At 43.0% G+C, this 22613-nt stretch overlaps 2 protein-coding genes across 2 annotated transcripts; both read right to left on the bottom strand.

Annotated features, from left to right (window-relative positions):
- Positions 1–1410: 1410 nt before the first annotated feature.
- RDH14 (retinol dehydrogenase 14) lies at positions 1411–8404 on the bottom strand. Its single transcript, XM_066611845.1, has 2 exons — positions 8003–8404; positions 1411–4214 (listed from the first exon to the last, which is right to left on the bottom strand). The coding sequence occupies exons 1-2, from the start codon at positions 8381–8383 to the stop codon at positions 3597–3599; spliced, it is 999 nt and encodes a 332-aa protein (XP_066467942.1). The 5' UTR covers positions 8384–8404; the 3' UTR covers positions 1411–3596.
- A 2919-nt stretch (positions 8405–11323) lies between these two features.
- Positions 11324–22133, bottom strand: NT5C1B (5'-nucleotidase, cytosolic IB). Its single transcript, XM_066611832.1, has 6 exons — positions 21848–22133; positions 21294–21461; positions 17513–17642; positions 15120–15242; positions 13957–14141; positions 11324–12629 (listed from the first exon to the last, which is right to left on the bottom strand). The coding sequence occupies exons 1-6, from the start codon at positions 22001–22003 to the stop codon at positions 12267–12269; spliced, it is 1125 nt and encodes a 374-aa protein (XP_066467929.1). The 5' UTR covers positions 22004–22133; the 3' UTR covers positions 11324–12266.
- Between the last annotated feature and the right edge of the window lie 480 nt (positions 22134–22613).

The raw sequence follows: 22613 nt of genomic DNA, 5'->3' as shown, positions 1-22613 counted from the left end.
CAAAAACACATCAGTGACCTATTTAGGAACACATACATACACCCCAGTTACGTGTTACTCAGAGGAGTAGGAGTACTTTTGTAAGTACAGGCACACCACAAAGACAATTGATATACCCCTGTACCTGGGCACAAGAGAAGCTACATGCCAATAATCTTTCTGCAATCCTATGAGCTGGAAAGGAGGGAGAGAAGTTTACAAAATACATTGATTTACAGGTAAATGTCAAAAAGCTGTTTCAAAATAAATCTGTTTAGACCAGGGGTGTCAAAAACGTTTCATACCAAGGGCCGAACTGCATTCATGATGTCTGCTGAGGGCCGGAAATGATGTTGCTAGGCAGGAAGTAATGTCATTAAACAGGTCATAACCAATAATAACCACTTTTTCTCACTTAGGAATTCATTAGCCACAAATGACAGAAGAAAAAACACTCAAATCTTTATCGTATTTCAAGATTGGGAGAGCCCAATTTTTGTGCATGCTGCCCTTTCAGCAGTAACACCTCAGCACTGCTCAGCAGCTGAGAGCCTGAGGGCTGGATAAAAATCTTCCACAGGCCGCATCCAGCTCCTGGGCCTTATGTTTGACACCCCTGGTTTAGCCTGTAGAGCAGCCATATTCAACCACTGTGCTGTGGCACATTGGTGTGCTGTGACTGGTCTACAGGTGTGCTACAGAAATTTGATATCAGGACATTTATTAGTAGGGCCTATGGGGGATGTGAGCACCCCATTGGCAGCATGTCAATCGTCAAAAACCTGATGGTGTGCCTTGTCAGTGTGCCATGAGATTAAAAAGGTTGAAAATTGCTACTGTAGAGTGTAAGGACATTGACAGCAGAGTCTTAAGCAGGGCTCCACAGCAGTTGATCTCCCAGTTCAAAAGGTCTTGCTCCCTGTTAACAGGACGATTCTATGCATGTCTACTCAGAAGTAAGCCTAACTGTAGTCAATGGGGCTACTTTCCTGTGTTATAGGACTTAAGCCTAAGTATTTTTAAGTCTGGAAGCTTTATGCTGCAATCCTAACCACACTTTCCTGGGAGTAAGACCCATTGAACAAAACAGGACTTACTTCTGAGTAGACCTGGTTAGGATTGTGCCCATGTCTGCAGTCCTATGCAGTTTATGCAGGAATAGTCCCACTGAGTTCAAAATGGCCTTATGCCTATTTGTGCTGGAACACAGATACTACAGATGCTCTCAGAAGTACCAGCACTAGCCTTTCCACCTTGGCTGAAAAAAGCCTGGTGGGCTTTCACAGCATTCACTTGCTCAAACTACCTCACCTTTCTTGAAAGGTAATTGCTTTTCTCTTTCATTCCAATACTTCCTGTTTCATTGATGCAGATGATATCTATAGCACCATCTCACTTTAATTAAGGAAACACAGTAACAATGTCCTCGCATAACTTTTGATATATTTTTTATTTAGGATATATCTTTCTTTAAGAACAAAATGAGGCACATTGATGTCATTAGAACCAAAACTAAAAATTGTGAAACATTAACTCTGCACAGCAGAGAATCTATGGCATGTTCTAGCCGATGTAACACAAGACTAGTTTAGACACATTCTGGAGGTGGTGTGTGTGTGTGTGAATGTGCAAGTGTCTGGATATGTATGTATAAAATTCAAGACTGTGCTACTGAACAGTACTATACCAATAGAGATGGAAGTGCGTCAGTTCAATGATTCAGGAAGACTTAGGCTGTAGTCTGAAGGGCAGGGACCACGTTACACCCTAATCCAAGAAATGTTATGACACTAAATTCCATAAAGCATGCTCAGGATCAGTGGGCTAATTGTGAACTATTTAACAGCACTAAACTGTCAAATAGAACTATGCCAGTTTAAGACACAATCCAAGGACCACTTAAAATTGCTTTAATGGAATCGTCTGGAATTACTGTATTAGATGTGACAGCTTTAGGTGATTTATGGACTGTAGAGTATGCATACTTAATTCATGTACATCTCACCTCACTGACACTTGTGATTAAGTGCATTAGGACTTCTAGTTTAATGTGATACCCAACTCATATTTTATATGCCACTCAAAGTTCTTACTCTGAAGACATCACATCCAAGAAAATCAAGGCCTAAGATGCAAGTGTGTCACGTCATGCCCCACTGGTTCTAGAAAGCAGTTTCGTTACTGAATGTATGCAAACTTGACATGCACAGAAAGGCTTTTGCAAATCAGGATTTAGTAAGCACTTCCAAAGTAATGAGTCTTATCTTCACTGTACAATAAATCTGAAGGTTTAGGCCAGGGGTGGCCGACCTTTCAACTTTAGGGCTCCTAGACCTTTAACAAGAGGAGGGAATTTTCAGCCGGTGCAGCTTGTCATCTGTGAGACAAGCCCTAAAATTGCTCTAAAGTTGAAAGGTTGGTCACCCCTGGTTTAGGCCAAGAAACTTCCCAGAAACTTTCAGCTGTCAGGGTCTCTTACTCTAAGGAGGGGCTGAGTGTGTCAGTGACAGAAAATATATATATTTTGTACATTACTGTGAGGATGTTCATAATAGGAGAACAAATATTTGCAGCTATGGGGCTATGAACACTCTCAGACCCTCTTGGCCGGGCTCTCAGAGAGAGCAACACAGCCCAACAGTTATTTAATCCAACAGGAAGGAGTGTGGTGGTAGGCAGAGGCGGGGGAGAACAGAGTGAGGGGGGGACCACCCATAATTACAATGCCACTGGGTTTGGCAGGTTGGTCTAAATAAGTTGGTAGGCCAAATGTCACTCACAAGTTGTAGTCTAGTTACCCGTGGTTGAGACAGTGTTTCTGAAAAATGCTGCCTGGCCAATGAAGAATGCCTCAATAAGAAGCTGAAAGGAAAAAAAAATGGACCTCAATAGTACCAATTGCTTTGAGAGGTTGTCATGAGCAAACAACTGCCAGAAACACTTTTGAGCAGACAAGTATTAAAGATGCAATCCAGCACATCGTTAAGCACACTCATATTTGATTGAGACCAGCAGAATTTAATTCCTCAATCATTTCCTAGATCCAGCGCTGTCCAAGAAAGATCTAGAAAACCAGCACAGAATGGGCATCACTGGGCAGGTTCTCTAACTGTGAATTTCATTGAGTTTGCACAAAAAAGCAGTAATAACATATTGGCTGAGGCATTCACCAGCAGTTTCTCTCTCAGATAATTGGTATTCTTCGGGCTAGGATATACCTGAGACAAACAAAGCAGCCACATTTCAAGTACAGTGTCATGCACAGCTAATTCAGATATGAAGCACTGAACTATCAGCACATATATAAGAAAGCAGACATCTTTCCATTCTTTTTTCCAGAGAAGCAAAATCTTTCTCAATCTAGAAATATACTGAAAACTTTCTTAAACCCCTATTATTTTTCTTAAATATTACATTTATTCCATACCAAGAATACTTTCTTTAAGACTAAGAAAAGAATCTAGATCTTGCACTGGTTGATACTGTGTATCCCAACCAGAAACACAACATAACCTGAACTTCATGCATCTCAATAGGGCAAGATCACGGATGCAGGTAATGGAGTATCATAAAGATCTCCATTCACTCTTCCTTTATGCAGAGTTTCCCCATGGCATTTATTTTAATAGCCCCACCATCACTTCACTGATATCCCACAGCTTCCTTCCAATCAAGTCATCCATAGCCTTAGGTAGAAGTTCTTCCTCCTTGCAATCTCCAAAATATTTCCCAGATACACCCTCTACTTCAGGAGAGGAAGCCAGATAAATGGAAGTCTGGGCTCCTTCCAAGGGGGATTTGAAGAAAGCCCAAGAGACCAAATTGAAGAGGGGCTTGGCAAGTAAAGGAATATGTATGTGTCTGCCTAGGTTTGTTCTGACAATACCAGGATGCAGGACATTGACAGTGACCCCTGTATTTTCTAGGCGACGGGCTAGTTCCCTGGTGAACAGTATGTTCGCCAGCTTACTTCGACTATAGGCAAAGCTTTTGTTGTAATTCAGCTCGCTGTTCAAGTCGTCAAAGTTGATCTCGCCATATTTGTACAGCTTGGAGGAAACCACTACAATCCTGCTGGGTGCAGAGTTTTTGAGAAGTCCCAGGAGGAGGTTTGTGAGCAAGAAGTGACCTAAATGGTTGACCCCAAATTGCATCTCAAAACCATCCTCTGTCTTCATGTATGGACACTGGAATATCCCTGCGTTGTTGATCAGGACATCCAACCTGGACTCTTCCTTTGCAAACAGGAGAGAAAAAAAGATAAGAATATTATATCAAAATTATACTTTAAAAAACTGATCTCTTACAGTGGAAACAGAGAAATTCATTATTTTCATTTTACTCCTGCCAATGTCTGCAACGCTTCTGATCTGGTCTCGTGTGTGTGTGTGTGTGTGTGTGGGGGGGGGGGGTTTCTACAGATTAGGCAGTCCTTGGGAAAGCAAAAACACCATAACAAATGAAGGTCATGTTCCCACTTCACTCTTCATCCACAGAGGCTCCAATCAGGCTGGTGTTGATGAAGATATAGGGTATATAGGTATGTATGTACAAATGTGCAAGCACAACAGTTGTGCCCATTTGGGAAAAAATGTATTCCTATAAGCTAAGAACCAACACAACACAGAGACTAGGGATCAGTGGAATAAGAATTGGAAGTCTCAAGGTTCAAATCTCATTTCAGCCATGAAACCCAGTGGGTGACTATATGTCATCAAGGCTGCAATCCTGTATATCCTGGGTTGCGAAGCCCCAGCCTGAAGACCCTGGCCTCTGCCCCCTTAAGGGGTGGGGGCAGCAAGGAGGCAGCGACACGATCCCCAGGATCATGTCATCTAGGGAGCTGCAGGGACTGGGATGCACTTCCGGTTTTGCTGAAGTGGAGCGTGATTGCGCCACTTTCACTTTTAGAACATTGGAGAGCCTTGCAGATGCTTGCGCAGGGCTCCCCGCACCCCGGGAAGGCTGCTGCAGGGACTGGTGAGTGCATCCCAGTCCCTGCAGCCCTCTGAGTGACGCGATCCTGGGGATCACATCACTGCCTTCCCCCACCCCCACTGCCTCCTTCCCCTCCCTTGCAAGCACTTACTGCAGTTTCCAAACTCCTGGAGAGTTTGAAAACTGCAGCATTAACGCCCTGAAGTCACTGAGACTTACATCTGAGAAGACTGTACTGTCAAGTCTTAGTCTAATCTACTTCACAGGATTGTTGCAATAAAAAAAGGGAACTGCTCTGAGCAGGTTGAAGTAAGTGTGCAATAAATATGTTATCAATAAATATGAAAACTGATGTATTAACTAGCAGAAATACCCCCAAACAACATACCCAGACTCTATCCAAAATTAACTCTCCTCACTTTTAATAGCAATAAATATAGAGCACTCCAGTTGCTAAAACACAAGCTATTTATTCAGATTGCTTAGCTATCTACAGGCAACATGCCAGGACTGTCATGTCCACTATTGCAGATCTACACACTCTCCATTATATATAATGGATGCTTCCAATTCCACTATACCACAGCTCCACAGAACATGACCTGCAATCCACAATTTCTATTATGTTTGGAATATTGATCTGGAAACCTTTTAACTGGATCCTTTGAAATCATCTGTGGCTCCTCCAAAAATGAATTTCTTTCCAGGAATGTTTCAAGGCAATAACAAGTGAGACAGACCCATGAGTGTGTCTTCACAAATCAGTCAGAATCATGGTTTTATTCTGTTTTGACGTTAATGGTTACTTGGGGAGATGGGACACAGGAAGGTAAGGAGATCTGGCCTGGATGATATTGCTACATGCCATTTTGCCCAGGTGGACTGATATGAAGTTCTCTCACCCTCACCCACCCAGCTTCTATCCCAAACTCATGTCCTTTTAAGAGAAGCTTCAACTATTTTGTGAAGAGTGGCCAACAAGCAACAATAATCACTGCTACCTCCATTTGCTGTTGCCTCTTTATAAAGCTTAGACAGTACCTCTCCTCTCCTCACAGATGCCATGAGGCACCAAAGACCTGTGAGAAGAGGAAAAAATTATGATTTTGTTATCAAAATTCTACATATACAACAGTAGGAGCTACAACCTGCATGGATACACTCATGCATGGCAGCTGCTATGTGCACATGCACATGGTGTGATGATGCCAGGCCACTGGTTCTCAAGCTTTTAGCACTGGGACTCACTTTTTAGAAAGAGAATCAGTCAGGACCCACCAGAAGAGATGTCATGACCAGAAGTTACATCATCAAATAGGAAGAGTTTTAACAATCCTAGGCTGCAATCCTACCTAGACTTACCATGGAGTAAGTTCCATTGACTATCATTGTTAAAAGCATATAGATAGTTGCCTATTAAAAGTACAGGTGTGTAACATTTCCCCAAATGCAGTCACATACCACGGCAGCATCAAGTCTAAAATATTGAAAATAAAATATTGAAATGAATATTTCATCTGAAACTGGCTCACAACCCACCTAGTGGGTCCTGACCTGACCCACAGTTTGAGAAACACTGTGCTAGACCATTATAGCCAATGTTAGCTTATCAACATGTGAACTTGCAATGCTATTTTTTTTATACATGGGTTGCACACCAATTTCCCACACAGGAGCACTTTTTCCAGGGGAACTGACATACCCCTTATTGCAAAAAAAGGATGCATACATAAAAAATAATCAGTTGCTCCAGTAATGCCGTTCAGCTCACCTAGCTGTGGTGGCTTAGACTGGCAAAACCGCTTCCTTCCACCCCACCCTACTGTTTCTCATTCATGGTTGGGTGCAGTGCAGATTCTAATCAGCATAACTGGCAGAGAGAACAGAACAAGCAGTGAAGTGAGGAAATATTAGAGTCATGTTTCCACAAAAATTCCTCCCATTGTGTCCAGTGGGGTTTACTGTATGCAAGAAATTGCAGGCCTGCTTACCCACCTCTCAAATGAACATGAAATAGAAAGTGTGGTTTTGTGTACACAGGGAAGCCCATATATACATAATAGTAAACCTTTATAATAATAATACTGGTATTAAATAATAATAATAATAATAATAATAATAATAATAACAACAACAACAACACTACCAGTATTATAATATTTTGGAATAAAAGTTTGCATTATATATATATTGCATACCCTTCTGAATTACACAAAAACAAGTGAGAGAACAGCTGTAGGGGAGGGGCCTTCATTCAATAAACACCTGCTTTGCAAGCAGGAAGTGCCCAATTGGAAACATTCCTATCAAACCCCAGAGATCAGCTGCAATCAGTGATGGAAATACTGAGCTAAAAGGACCATTGATCTGACTCAGTATCAGGCAGTTTTGTACAGACCTGTGCTGCTTAACAACTGTTCGCTTAATGATGGACCACATGTATGATGTGATCAAAGCACAATAAACAGGCTCTTAATGAGGCAATCGCATCTCCCATAGCCTGCAGCAGAGTGGCCGTTTACATAACAGAGGGGCTCTTAATGCAAAGAATGCAACATGACTCACTGTTTCTGAAACCAACATGCAAACAACAAATCACTACAGTTTAATGTACTCCAGTCCCTTCATTTTGAAAGAGCCAAAGCATTCCAAGTCCATTCTCTCCCCCTGCTTCTTAAGTCTTCCCACTATTCAGCTCCCTGCCACCTGTTTTTGAGCCTTTTCTGCCTGCAACTGCAGGAAGACCTGCCTGGTGCCAAAGTTCCTTCTCCACTCTCAGAGTGGGGCTTCCTCCCAGGGAAGTGTGGAAAGGGTGGCAGCCTCAGAGCCCAGGCCTGTGCCTGCCTACTCAGAAGGAAGCCCCATTTAGTCAGTGGGGCTTCCTCCCAGGGAGGTGTGGAGAGGGTGGCAGCCTCGGAGCCCAGGTTGTGCGTGTCTACTCAGAAGGCAGCCCCACTGTAGTCAACGGGCCTTCTTCCCAGGAAGGTGTGGGAGGCTTGCAGCCACCTGACCCAGCGGCACTGCCTGTCCTCCCCCACGGCCGGTCCCCTCCCTGCGCGAGCGCCTTGCACCCCGCGGGCTTTACCTGCAGCACCTGCTGGCAGAAGCTGCGCACGGAGCGGAGCGAGGCCAGGTCGAGCTCGCGCACCAGCAGCTCCCCGCGGCACTCGCCCCCACCCCGCGAGCACAAGCCCAGCTCGGCCCGGAGCTCGCGCGCCGCCTCCTCGGCGCGGACGCGGTCCCGGCAGGCCATTATGACCCTCGCGTGTTGCCGTAGCAGCTCGGCTGCGGTCGCCCGGCCCAGGCCGCTGTTGGCCCCGGTGATGATCACCGTCTTGCCCTCCATCAGGCCGGCGGCGGCGGCCGCGCTCTGCGTCGCCTTCGCTGCCGCCGCCCAGAAGCGCCGGGCGAGGAGAAGGAGCCCTCCGCCCAGAGCTGCGGCCAGCACGACCGCCGTGGCGGCCATCGCCCAGTGCTCCGGCCGAGAATACGCACGAGAGCGAGGAGGCCGACCGAAGTTTAACCCGGAGTTACAAGTCATGACTTCGTACAGCTGAAGGCAAAATAAAGAAGCCTGCTCTTTCCTAGGGTGCTGCGTGTGTTGGCCGGCCATGTCGCTTGGCCTTGTGGTCGTTGTAGTTTACATGATTTCTGTACTGTACTTCAGGTAGAGCTCAGAAGCCTTGCTCAGTGGATGCTGTCTGGGCTCCCACGTGGTTGACTTGGGATCTCTCTCTTTGCTAGAAGAGAGGAAACAGGCAGTCTGTAGGGCTGGAAGGGGCCAGCCCTAAAAACAGTGTAGCTCACTTTACCTTTGTTATGGTCTGGGTTTTATTTTATGTGGCTGAGATACAAAATGCAACATTTCACACTACTGTGCAAGCTAAAAGCCTCATCCTATGCATGTCTATTCAGAAGTAAATGCCATTATAGTCAATAGGCTTACTCTGATAAGTGGGGATAGGATTGGGGCCTAAGGGCCCAATCCTATCCAGTTTTCCTACATTGATGCAGCCCCAAGGAAAGGGGACAAACATTCCCTTACCTTGAAGTTTTCCAGTGTTTTCCCCAGGTCTGTGGGGCCTTTTCAAGGGAATAGAAAGAACTATACTGTCACCTTAAAAACTCAAAATATCTCTCCACTGCCTGAGTCTAAAACTGAGCAAGTATCCTAGCCAAACAGCCCTAAGCATCAGTACATTTCTCCCCACCTCCAGCAGAACTATCCCATCTGAATGTAAGGACAAACTATCAAGATTATATAGCCAGGCTGATAAATGTACTGATGAGTTAATTGGGCCTGGGAGTTGCTGGTCTGTTACTTGATATAAGAAGCCTGACTATATAATCATGATGGTTTGTGCTTACATTCAGATGGAATAGTTCTGCTGAAGGGGGGGGATGTACTGATGCTTAGGGCTTTTTAACTGGGCTACTTGCTCAGTTTTAGATTATCAGGCAGTGGAGAGAGGTATTTTGAGTTTTTAGGTGGTGGTATAGTTCTTGCTGTTCCCTTGAGAAGGCCCCATATAGGTGGGGTAAAGCATTGGTGAATTTATAGCCTGCTTTTGAACCACTGTTCTCAATGTAATCACTCTGATTGCTGTACAAAAAGAAGTTCAGGTTGTATGCATTTTTCAGTGCTAATAACTCTGTTTAACACTAGCCTGCAATTATTAGATGTCATAAGTGCTTCTAATCCAGCCTTGGCACCCTTCCCCCATGGAATAATACTAGATTATGGTATATTGCAGGGCTGTTGGAAATGGAACCCCTCAGATTTAGCCTACTTCTGACCTGTAATATTAACAGTGGACTATATTCTAGGGCAGCGATTTTTCAACCGTTTTCATCGCGTGGCATGCTGACAAGGCACTAAAATGGTCAAGGTGCACAGTTTTTGTCAGTTGACAAGGCTGTCCAAGACAGTAGACTTGGCTCACATGCCCCAATGGCTAAGAAATGACCCTCTAATAAACTAATATATACTACTACTACTAATATATAAACATATACTAATAAATGACCCTCCACCGAACCATTTCTGGCATGGCAATGTGCTGCAGCACAGGGTTTGAAAATAGCTGTTCTAGTGACATTTTCCTACTATTTTCCATTTTTTTCCCATCTTCAGTGTAGTGATAGTAATGGTATATTCTACTGCAAGGCTGCTGTGAGCCATCTCTAGACCAGTAATATAGGGATAACTGTGGCATGTGTTTGTATCTACAGTACTATTTTAAAAATGTGTAGAACCTCAGTTGTTTTTTTTTAAGTATACCAGAGTTCAAAAAGTGAAATCCTATCATTGCTTCTACCTTAGAAGGAGGGTGGTAGATATGTGCTGCTGTTTAATCACAGCTATGCTAAAGCCCTGGATTACACCATTGTTTCCAATGAGTGGCTGTCACTTTTACTCTGCAGGAAGCCCCATCTCCAGAAAAGGGAATTGTCAGTCAAGTACTGTACTAAAAAGTTGGGTGCTCAAGAGCAGAGCAGCCTTAAATGGAAAGTACAAGGAACATCAGTTGTGGCACTCAAAGATACACTCTATTCCCATTCCATTGCTTTCTGACACTTAAAATTAGAGTATAAATGCTACTGATGTTTGTTGCTATTTCTTTGTGCCAATTTTCCAAAGAGTAGGGAAGTTTGCTAGCTACTTTGTTTATAATCTGACAGAAAGATCTTTTGTCCCACAATAACTAGTGTGAATAAGCAACTGCTAAGAACCAATCTTATTCAGTTTCAGTTCAATTAACTGACAAATAGCATGAGAGCTTTCATAGCATAGTTGTTATATGCCACATGGCTGCATTTAATAATGTTGAGGATGCCTTAGGCTAACAATCCCTGCTCAGCTAAGAAGTTTCCTGGGTGACCTGGCCAATCACTATCAGCATCAACTACTACACAGGGTTGTTGTGAAGACAAAAGAAGGGGAGGAACTATGTATACCACCCTCAGAGTGGCACTCTGAGCTATTTAAAATCATGTATACATCTAACTGTTTTCTTAATTCTTTTTGGTTATTCAGCCAAAGTCTTCTGAATCCCATGGATTGCAGTGGTTGAGTTAAAGTTATCCATAAAGTTCTTCCATTGAAATTAACATGGTTATGTTGATTGGTGTTCTATGTGTCATTCCCTAAATGGTAGCACATTGGCTAAATGAGCTACACATACCATTCAAAAACATTAGAAACCTTGGTTTAGAAGTGCCATATCTATGTTAAGGATAAGCATTCCTGCATGTTGTTTTCACTCACTTACACCTTACTCCAATAATGCAAATTAAAACAAAAGGTACTGTGCTCTTCAGCTGGGCAGCTAATCAGAAGGTAGAGGGGGCTTCTATCAAATGCTCTTAAATAAACAGAAAAATGCTGATAATCACTAAAGGCAATTTTTATTAAAAGTGGAAAAATAGTTTTGAAAAGCAGGGATTTAAACAAGATCAACAATTCTAACATTTATTGATTTACATTATCATCATACATTAATCAGGTAATATACAGGGTGACCCCAAAAAAACAGAACCCACAAATCTTTGAATAAAACTGTTAATTTTACTTCTTTTTTCTTTCAGGGTATACAAGTCAACTTTGTGCATGAAATATTGGAACAATAATCTTCCCCAATATGTCTTGGTCAACCAAGGATTGTTGTATATTAAAGAATCTGGACCTTTGTAGGATTTAATAAAATTTTTATGGGTTCTGTTTTTTTGCGGGGTCACCCTGTAAATGGGAATACAGAGCCCAATCTACTCCCTAGCCAGTGAATGCTATATAAAATTTGGTGTTGAGCGAGGAAATATATTTCCTTAATGCAGCACAGATTCTCAACAGTGCTTTGAGGACCTAATCAGAATTATGAAAATAGGAGTGCCAACTATGCCAATAAATGAAAACATCCATCTGTTTCTGGATTGCACTCTGCTGACCTGATCTTGCAAACACAATCTAACCACACTACACTGGGTGCACACAGGGAATAAACAATGCAGTACGATATACAAAACTTCATATAAATTTTTATACATTAGACCATGTGTGACTTTGTGCACTAGACATCATTTATCTGCAAACACAGTAGTTGGACACTATATGCTGTTCCTAGGAGGCAGATGTAAGTACAAAGCTGGCATTTTCTAGTATTAAACAGCCTAAACTAGTTAATTAAAAACTAATTTTATAAATTAAGAGAATTTTTTCTCCCAAAAATATACGAACAGTAAAAAAAACTTTTCCAAAAATGGATCAAGAAATTGGTATCACACTTTTAAATATAAACTTGCTAAGGTTCAAAAATAGAGATATCAGTGCATCTAATGCCAAGAGTAAGGAATTAATTTTTGGCAGAGCTGTCTTTCAGCTTGGATTTGTTGTACTTCTGCCCGATGCCATATGGCACATGTGCAGCAATAGTGCCCAGCTGCCGTGCTCCCTCTATATGGAACATCTGATCATCAAAGAAAATGTGAGGTCTGATTTTTGCTAAGACTGGTCCCTTGGGTGCCCCTGCTAGGAAGAGGGCTTCATCAATCTGCACGCCCCAGCTGCGAAGCGTCTTCAGCACTCTGGCTCCAGAACTGGCAGCACTTCTGGCTGTCACTAGGTAAGTCCTAATTGGTGCATCCAGCCGTTCATTCTTGATATAGAACTTCTTCTGGAGCCTTCCAAGGTCTTCCAGAAAACCTTTCAAAGGACCCTAAAGGCACAAAATATCAGGAACACATTTAGCACATGGCTTTTGGGGAGTCAGAAGAAAACTATGAAGACTGTAAAAAAAAAAGTCTAAATGCAAAAAAGGACTGATGAAAACTTGCTTAAGGGCGCAATCCTAACCCCTTATGTCAATGCTTTCCAGCACTGACATAAGGGCAATGCAGCTCTGAGGTAAGGGAACAAACTTTCCCTTACTTTGTCACTCTGTGAGTGACACCCAACTGCAGGATGCAGCACCATTGGCACCGCTATGCCAGTGCTGGAAAGCACTGACAAAGGGTTAGGATTGCGCCCTAAGTATCCAGGGCAGGAGTCTCAAAACTTTTTCGCTACCGGGCCATATCAAATATCTGGCACAGTGTAGAGGGCCAGAAAAAAAATTTAAATATAAAATTTATATAAATAAATTAGAGATGGAACTTGGATGAGTGAATAAATGAATGAATGGGCTCATTCATTCGACCTCTCTGGCCCTTAGTACACGCTCCAGATGCAACCAGAACACAGCTCCAAACATGTTTGGCCAAGTGGGCCAGAGGCTTTCAGGGGACAAGAGACTGGCTGCGGGTCAGATAGAGGCTTGCTGCGGGCTGCATCTGGTCCCTGGGCCGGGGTTTGGAGACCCCTGGTCTAGAGAAAAGAAATGGGTAGTGGTGAAAATTAAGTATGACAGTCTTCTCATTTTTAAATAGGATTAAAAAAAACTTCTTATTTAGATCTGTCTCAAGTATTCAGTATGGGTTGTGACATTTTTTTAAAACATACATTTCAAAAACTCTTAAAATACATAACTCTTAAAACACATAATAAAACATAACAAAATCCAGTACCTCTAGCCTGAAAGAATTTCCTCATTAACTTCAATGGAGGAATCAACTCCATGCAGTGATACACAGTATACATAGAGCTTCCTCCTCCAGCAAAATGAATGGAGAATACAGAATCTCTGAACACTAAACTTTGTCAAGATCCAGGAAAATTATTGATTATATGTCAGGGAGCAGTGAATTTCAATTAGAAGAAGGGTAGGTCAAACACTAGGGAAAACTTGCTAATTATAAGATCACCAATCAAACAAGTTGCAGGTTTAGTTTATGGAGTCTGAAAATCTGGATAATCATCTGCCAGGAAGGTGTCTGGAATAATAATTTTTAAAAGACCTGTTATTTATCTTCTAAGGTGCTAAAATTCTTTTACAAATTTGTTAAAAAAATGCTTCTAATATGTGATCATATCACTAGTGAACATGGCCACATTCATCATGAGACTAAGCAAAAAAAAAAAAAAAATGCACATGTTGACAAGAATACCTGCGCCAGAGGCTTATTTTCATTTATCTGCTCATGCTCAAAAAATCTATCCAGGCCATGCTCTTTCACAATAATTTCAGACTCATCTGAAAACAGAACAGCATCCCCATCAAAGGCCACACGGAGCTGTTTATCATCATAAGGAACATTTTTATTTCCTGTAAACAATGTGGCAGCAGCAATTCCTGAAAAAAAAGTTACAGAAATTGTTAACTGTGTGTCCCATTGAAGATGAGAGTCATTTTTATCCTTAATAAAGTATCATTGCTATCCTATGGAGGGTTACTCAAAAGTAAGTCCCACTTTTTTCAATGTTTTACTCCCACAAAAGTGTGCATAGGATTGCACTGTAAAACAAAGCCCTGCTGATCAATATACTGATTTGTATGTTGAAGCAGGAAATAATTTAAACATTGACTTTAGTAGATTCCCATATAGCCCTGCAGTCTTTTGCATCACAGGCTACCCAGTTCCAAGAGTCCCCCAAGTAGTTTTTCAAAGAGGGCAAGAAAAGTTTCTTTCCACTATGTTTATTGGATGCAAATCGTTAATCTGGACTTTGGGGGGACTTTGAAAAATCCAGTTCCCAGAGAGACAGCATGCATCATTGTTCTGCTACTATAGTATAGCCATCCATATCCCCCAAAAGTGCTCCCTATCTTGGAGGGAAATAGAAATAGGAATCGTGGCAGTTACAGCTTTGAGAACTAATACAAAGAAAGATACTTTAATCAAGCCTGGCAAGACCATGTACGAATGCCCTCCGGCAACGAGTTTCTTTACAACACACTGATCCCAACAATGCTTCCTTGAAATTAATATCTGACAGAGTGAATGGGACTTCTTCTGAGTAAATATGCTTAAGATATTGAGCTGTTAGCAAAAATTCAAATGAAGTCAGAAAAGTTGTAGAGCACCCAGCCACTCAGAATTTGTTATTTAAAGGGGACTCATGCAAGAATACTTTATGATGGAATTAAAAGATTACTGAAGCATGAAAAAGATTATACAATAAAGAATAAATGTCAATCTCATTTGGGGTTCATTGCTTCAAACTCTCTGTTCACTGTCACTATAACTCCAGTAATGTTGAAGATAAATGAAGTTAATCAGAAGTTTGGTTAGCACTCTGTGATTAAAGAAAAATTAACACCAATTCAAACCTGCTTCTATGGCTTCTTGAACTTTTTCAGAGTCAGCTGAAAGGTACAAATTTGTAAGATATGCTTTTAGGTAGCCGATAGGAGTCTTTCCTCCAGTCATGCAGAACCGTTCAATTAACAGACCTGGTTTGGGATAAAAACATTTCTCAGACCCAGTTCACAGACTACACAAAATTTGTTACACAAAAACTATGCTATTGGGTTTTCATTAGAACTTAGGAATGCAGAAACTAGCTTACCCAAGGGATGCTTCCAATGTAATGCTCATTTGCATGATACTGTGGTTTTGACATCTTTTTGCATACATGGTCATGGGAGGCATCAGCTCAACACAACCATGCAGGATAGTGATACTGCAGCTTTTGTATTACATGGACTCACATTGCAATCCTAACCAACTTTCCAGTACAAATGCAGCAGCAATGCAAGGGAACAAACATTCCCTTAGGTAGAGAACTGGCCCACCTCACCCCAGCACTGTCTGTTCTAGTGGCTGTCTGCTGATATTCATTTGCATCTTTTTAGATTGTGAGCCCTTTTGGGACAGGGAGCCATTTAGTTATTTGATTTTTCTCTGTAAAACGCTTTGTGAACTTTTAGTTGAAAAGCGGTATATAAATACTGTTAATAATAATAATAGAGAAGGCCTCCATGACTACCTACCTACCACAGAGTGCAGTGTGTGCCCTGTTGACACAGCTGCATCAGTGCTGCGAAGTTGGTTAGGATTGGGCTGTGAGTCTCAGAACAGCAAGAGGTTGTTTTTGAAAGCAGTTCTATATGACATACACAAAATACAAAGTAATATACTGAAAAAATATTATTTCTGCTACAACTAGCATTTATATATTCATTTACATAGAATCAGTACTAAGTTCTAATACTCAGGACTGCTACAATAGCCATTTGTTTCATTCAGCTTCTTACGAAAGTATACATTTGGACACTGTTAGGTATACCATGACTGTGACCAGGCAGGCCTGAGAGGGTAATTGACAAGGATCCCTGTGTAGCAACCCTTACCATTATACTCCACTCTGCACTCAGACTTTGCCCCTTCCTCTTTTTCCATGCAGGCATTCAGCCCTAGATGGTAGTCACAGGACCACTACCTCTCTTTTATTATTAAGGGCCATCACCTTATCTCTCTTATTGTACCTTATCTCTTATTGTAATGGCCATCACCTGAGAGCTAGGTTGGCATACAGGTTAGAAAACAACTGGAGAGCCCTGGGTACAAACCTCTACTTAGGCATGAAGTTCACTAGGTGGTCTTGAGTCGGTCACTTTCAATGCACAGGGTATCTCACAGGGTTGCTGAGAATAAAATGGGGTGGGGTGGGAAAGAACCAAGCATGCTGCCCAGTGTCTTTGGAGGAAGCTTGGAATTAAAAAAAAAAAGCAACTGGAAAACAAAACCTTTAACCAAGTCATGAAAAAAAACTTGGCCTGGTGGCCAACCTACATATTGTCCCCATTCTGCAATCCCACCACCGTGCTATTTATCTGTTCCCGTCTACTCTTTAACCACAGGTCTCTCTCTTTTAATCCTCCATTAGCCTCCACACTATTCCTTAGCAGCCTCCATTTGTATGGTACACCTGTCTAGCCATTTTGCAAGGCCGGGAGCAGAGACAGCATGGATACAATAGAAACAGGGAATAGGGTAGGAAAGGCAAAGAGCTGAATCATGCTAGAGAAGATGCAGGGGAGATGATGTGAAGCAGAGTGTATACAAATACATTTTGTATTTCCTGCAGCGATGGCAACAAGCAAGCCCTTGGCTTTGGCACGCAAGCCCTTCCAGCCATACCTCTTTCAGCTGCTTATTGTTACCTGAGCCTTGGCTGCATTCCAGAGTTCAACCAGATCCTGCAGAAAGGTGGAGGAGGCAACCTTGCCCCCTCATTTTGTGTTTGCATGTTACTCTGCTCAGCAGGACGATGCTGAAGCAGAAGTATCAGCACGGGAATTTGTTCAAAATATTTGAAGTTAGGGTTGCAACATAGTAGCCTGGGTGCCAACTCTATATGTCCACTTTTATGCAGCAACTTCTAATATAGAGAACCTCACAAAAACATACTGAGTGAAAATAATTTCTTTGTGAAATTAAATGCTAGACTGAGAGCCCAATCCTATGCTTGTCTACTCAGAAGTAAGTCCCATTAGAGTCAATGGGGCTAACTCCTAGGAAAGTGTGGGTATGATTGGGCTGTAAGTCCTCCTACAATATGAAACAGACCTGATGCAAGCAAATTCTCTCCCCATAAATATACTGTATGTTAAGATGAACTGGAATAATGTGAAAACTAGGGAACATGAAAAAATGGGTATAGCTACAGCTGCTGCTGTCACCACTGCCGGACATACAGAATTTTATCCTACAGACTCACCATAATGGTTAATGCTGTTGATAAGTCTCACGCCTACTTGGGCATGGTTATTTGTCATTAGCACAATATCAAAGAGTTCCTCATCATCTGGGTAGAGCTCACGAAGTCGGCTGTTGACCTGCTCCAGCGCCTGAAGGCAACAAATAGAAAAGCACATGCATGAACTCAATATCTGTTTTCATCAGATATGATCAAGACACAGACCTGTAAGACTTTGTCAGGAAGAATGATGCACTTGCCAGCCATATGTTGCCAGCTCAACTTGCTGAACCTGTTTTCTGATTCTCTATCTCCTAACAGGGCCTGCTAGGTCTTGTTGCAAGAGAAACCACCCTACATTTCACCTTTTGGAAAGTACAGAATGAATTCTTATGTTCACAGTCTTTCTGCTCAGCTACTTAGAATGATATATTTATTTCAAGCTTAGTGATCACACTGCAGCATATGAACACACCACAGGCTTCTCAGCCTGGCATCAGTACTTTCCAGAACACCCTTCACAGCTAGGCATTGTAACAAATAATAAATACTACTGCATTCATTTTATACAAAGAGAAAAACAGGAATGTTTTCATATGCTTATGTACCTGTGCATGCACACAAAGAATTCATATAGCTGCCACGCTTGCTTTCAAAAGTGCTCCACGTTCCATTGATCGTGCTCTTGACAACTTTGAATATGAGACCCCGTATCTACTCATATCCAATGCAAGTTGGATTGAGGCAGCTTGAACCTCAAGAAAATGAATGCAGAAAGCTAAGATGGAATGAGCATTTTCTTATGTGCACTTAGGCCAAAATCCTAACCTACTTTCAAGCGCTGGCATAGCTGTGCCAATGGAGCGTGTGCATTGGGTGGCAGTCTCAGAGGCCTTCTCAAGGTAAGAAAATGTTTGTTTCCTTATCTCAGAACTTCACTGCCTTTATGTTGGTGCTAGAAAGCGGATTATACAAACTAAGCACCCTTAGTTTGTATAGCAACTTCCAAAGTTGAGTGGCTATGCCAGCTGCACTAGACTAGTTCTACATTGGCATTTGCCAGAACTAGCTGGCCAGAACCTGTTGCAATTCAAAGTGGTTTAGATGCCTATACTTATTCACTTGGGTCAATATACCCCCTAAAGAAACTGCTTATTTAACAGTATTTCCCCATGTTTAAAAAAAGAAAAAGTTTTTTTCTACAGCTTTAAAAAAACATTTCCTGTGTAACTTTGCCCATTCAATTCAGCATGCTTTGTGGTGCTCTATGACAAAATGATGTGTAAGAGCATTGTGCAATCTCCGCCACATTTCATGATCTTGTACTCTTTTGCTCACTCCTTGGTTTTTTTCCATGAAAGCTTGTATAGCACTGAAGAGGTATAGACCTTTCATCATTGACCGGAATGAGTGTTCTGCAGACCATTGATGTGAATACCTCAGTACTGACTACCCTGACTTGCAGTGGATCGCCAGGGTTTCAGGAGTTTTTCCCATGTGTACCTAGAGACTTCAGGGAATGAACCTGAGATCTTCTGCTACCACTGATCTACTTGTTTTATTGATGGTTTAATATCACTTCACTACTGCAGCCATTCACTGTTTTAACCCACCTAGACATTCAGTATTTTCCCTAAATACAGAAATCGCAAAAGTCAAGCCCACTTACTTCACATTCATAGTTCTGGTGAGGCCATAATGTTTGAAGTTCACTTGGGGTAATTGTACATGTTAATGTTCCTAAATTTAGCCTTAAATAATACACTTTTTTAAAGGACCTTGCAGTGATATGAGGAGGTGACACAGGAACCATGACTTATACTGTGACAATTATGGGCAATCCTGAGATGAAATCACATGGGACAAGTGTACTGTTTTTGATGTAACTTATCTTTGGGACTGAACTGCCATTCTAGGCTTTAATCCAGCTCTCTAATTTTCTATGTTATGCTGCCTTAATGACGATTGCTTCCCTCTGGCTTCTTCAAATGAGTGACTAAGACTGGAACTAGACATAATGGAAGACACATAGTTCTTCCTTCTCTTTCTTTCTCTCTGTGTGTAACAAATATCATTGCAAATGCTTTTTAAGTCAAAGTAATATTGCAAGTTTTCAGCTTCCTTAACTATTGCTTGTGGTGGCAGGGAAACTTGTAGCATGAGAATGTTACATCACATATTTGTAAAATCGGATGTTACAGGAAGAAAGGAGGTGGAAACCTGACATACATGCTGTTTCTTCATAATGATGCTTCATTTCCATCCTGCCCAGAAACTCTGTTAAGGGCCCAATCCTATCCAACTTTCCAGCACCAGTGCAGCCATAATGCAGCCCCAAGGTAAGGGAACAAATGTTCCCATACCTTGAGGAAACCTCTTGTGGCTGCCCTCCACACCATAGGATGGAGCACACACCCCACTGACATGGCTGCACTGGCACTGGAAAGTTGGATAGGATTGGGCCCTAAGTTACAATGTGTGACTAGTGGAAGAAACAAGCAAAGAGTGATACATCTACCCTGTGTGTATGAATCCTTGTTCATTCTCTGTTTTTCCTTTCCATCCAGCCCAATAAGCCAAAAGTTTAAAAACAAAGCCATAAATGGAGCAGTAAAAAATACACCAGCTTAAAAGGAAACCCAATTATATAAGGATCAAGTGAATTCTTAAGGTTATGCAGAGATGTCAATGGAGTACAGCATGTTACTACAATCTATTTTTTCCTGGTTCTCCTTTGTAGCAGAATTCTCCACTGTGATGCCTGGGTTCCAAATGTAACAGGGTACCACTTCAAGTCAAATTAGGAATGAGGGTTTTTAACTCTGCTAATGACTGTACACATTATGAAAAAAAATCTAAAAGTACTGCACAGCTTTTATGAAACAGAGCTGTATGAGATGTACTGGGCAAAATTCTGAGCAGATGTTTCACAGACCTGTTGGACAACAAATAAGGTTTTTTAAACTGCTGGACTAGGAATTTAAAATTTGCACGTTTCTGAATCTAACAGGTCTGTAACTGCTGTGACCATTTGACCACTGTGATCCAAAGTACTTTCAAATAAAAGTTCTATTTAAATCCATGAGTCTCAACTTCTCAGTGGTCATTAACTTCTCTGATCTAAGCCCTGCCAGTATCATAATACGTTATCCCATGCATTATTGACTCAGAAAAGGGAGTCCAGAGCTTTTAGGCTGGGCCATTTTTTCTCCCTCAAAGAACTGAAGGTGGTTTGCCAGTGAGTTCACTGCTTGTGACAGGTTCACACATCCTATTTTCACTTTTGGTACAAGAAGTGCTTTAAAATCCTGCAGAACCTGTTTGATCAGAGATGTCAGTGGGATAAAAGACATACATGCAGTTATACCAAGGGATTTTATGTCTCTCTTAAAACACTTTCAGTCCTCCTAAAAATATGACTGCCCTGAACCCCTAACATTTTGACCATGAAAATAACTATTCTGAACAGTCATTTGAAGTGCATTTATCAGAGCATACCAGAAACCATATCTGTGTTCAAAACTCTACCTTCTCACTCAGTGTGGCCTTGAGCACTCAGCAACCTCCCTAGTGAAGCTTTTTTCCAGTGTACTGCCCCTCCCATCACAGAAACCCAGGAGCCATCTCTAGCGCACTGCCATAAGCCTGTGTGTTTGTGTGCATCCAACAGCAGAATTATGTAACGTACAGCTGATTTATTTATCAGCTGCTCTGGCAGAGAAAGAAGAGGCCAAGGGAGGGCAGGACTCAGAGAATACTGCTGGTAATGGAAAGGCCTGGCTGCAGATGAAGTTTCAATTACCTTCACCAAGGAAAAAGCTGGTCCTGGCTTCAGGGTGACGTTTTCATTTGCCTGTTGATACTCCACGTACTTTTCCAGACCTTGTTCTTCATAGATTTTCCTCTCTTCCACCATATCAAAGAGAGCCCTGGAGGACACGGCCACGGTGATGGCATTTTGGGGTTTTGGCTGTAGAAGACAATGAAAAAGGAAAGGGGGGGTTCAGTGAGAAGGAGCAAAGGGGGGTGTCATAGAAAAGTAATAGTCAGGTTGGTTTTGACTTTTAACTGAGAATCCTGCTTTTCAAATGGGAGCAACTTTACAGCTATGATTTTTCCCCCCTCGGCTTGGGTGTGTGATGGGGATGGTGAAGGGGGGGTGCCAGGCCAGCCTTTGGGTGTTGAAATGGCTGCTTGCCGGAGAAGCAATGGGGAGATGGGGGGGTGTGTGTACGTGAAAGGTGGCTCGGTGGCCTGCCAGGGGCACTCGAAGGAGGGTGGAAAGCCACGGAGGGAGCAAGCAGGGAGGGAAGGGAAGCACCCTCTGAAGCGAGCTTTGCCCCCCTCCCTACTCACGGGTCGAGGTCTCTTGGTGCTGGCGAGGCTCTCGTAGGCAGCCTTCGCCGCCTCCCAGTCCAGCTCAGCCCCCGCGGCTTCCTCCTCCTCGGGAAGCCCCTTCCCGGCGCTGGCCTCGTCGGCGGGCTGCTCTTTGTCTGGGCTGGAGCCGCTCATGGTGCGGACTGGCTGCCGGGCGCGGGAAAGGAGGTCAGGGCGGCTGCACCGCCGCGCAGGGAGCTCAAGCGCTGGGCATGCTCCAGCCCGAGAGGGAAGTGCCAAGCCTGCCCTGCCCTGCCCTGCCCGGGCCTGCCTTGGGCGCAGTTTCCCTTTCGCTCCGCACGCCACACCCTTCGTCCTCAGCCTCGCAGCGCTGCGTGTGCGCGCCACAGGCCAGCAGAACGGCGAGGCGCGCGTGTCAGTGGCCCTTGGCGGAGAGGCGCTCTGAACTCGGGCCCCTGGCCTGAAAGCCTTCAGTGGTGCTCACCCCAGCCCTGAGGCATGCCTCCATGCAGACAAAGAAGGGAGGTGCTGCTGCTCCTCCTGCTATCAGTGCCCCTGGCACCTTACAGTTCTCTGCCCTGAGGAGCTTACAGTCCAGCACAGCGATTGGCTACCTTTCTCATCTCATGGCACACTGACAAGGCACACCATCTAGTTTTGGACAATGGGTAAGGCACACTGCGCTGCCAGTGGGGGGGGGCTCACATCCCCCATTGGCCCCACTAATAAATGACCTTCCCCCAAATTCCTGTGGCGCAACTGTGGACCACTCGCAGCACACCAA

This window comes from Tiliqua scincoides, chromosome 1, assembly GCF_035046505.1.
Source record: "Tiliqua scincoides isolate rTilSci1 chromosome 1, rTilSci1.hap2, whole genome shotgun sequence".
NCBI lineage: Eukaryota > Metazoa > Chordata > Lepidosauria > Squamata > Scincidae > Tiliqua > Tiliqua scincoides.
This window is presented reverse-complemented; position numbering and strand designations above follow the sequence as displayed.

Bases quoted from the DNA above. Each gene is read 5' to 3' on its own strand.
- RDH14 (XM_066611845.1), bottom strand. From the start codon at position 8,383: ATGGCCGCCACGGCGGTCGTGCTGGCCGCAGCTCTGGGCGGAGGGCTC. The intron at 4,215-8,002 runs GTAAAGCCCGCG...CTGTTTGCAAAG, and splicing joins TCTGCCAGCAGGTGCTGCAG to GAAGAGTCCAGGTTGGATGT.
- NT5C1B (XM_066611832.1), bottom strand. From the start codon at position 22,003: ATGAGCGGCTCCAGCCCAGACAAAGAGCAGCCCGCCGACGAGGCCAGC. The intron at 14,142-15,119 runs GTTTGAATTGGT...CTTTTTTTTCAG, and splicing joins TCAAGAAGCCATAGAAGCAG to GAATTGCTGCTGCCACATTG. The intron at 12,630-13,956 runs GTATTCTTGTCA...TTGTGCCTTTAG, and splicing joins AAAATAAGCCTCTGGCGCAG to GGTCCTTTGAAAGGTTTTCT.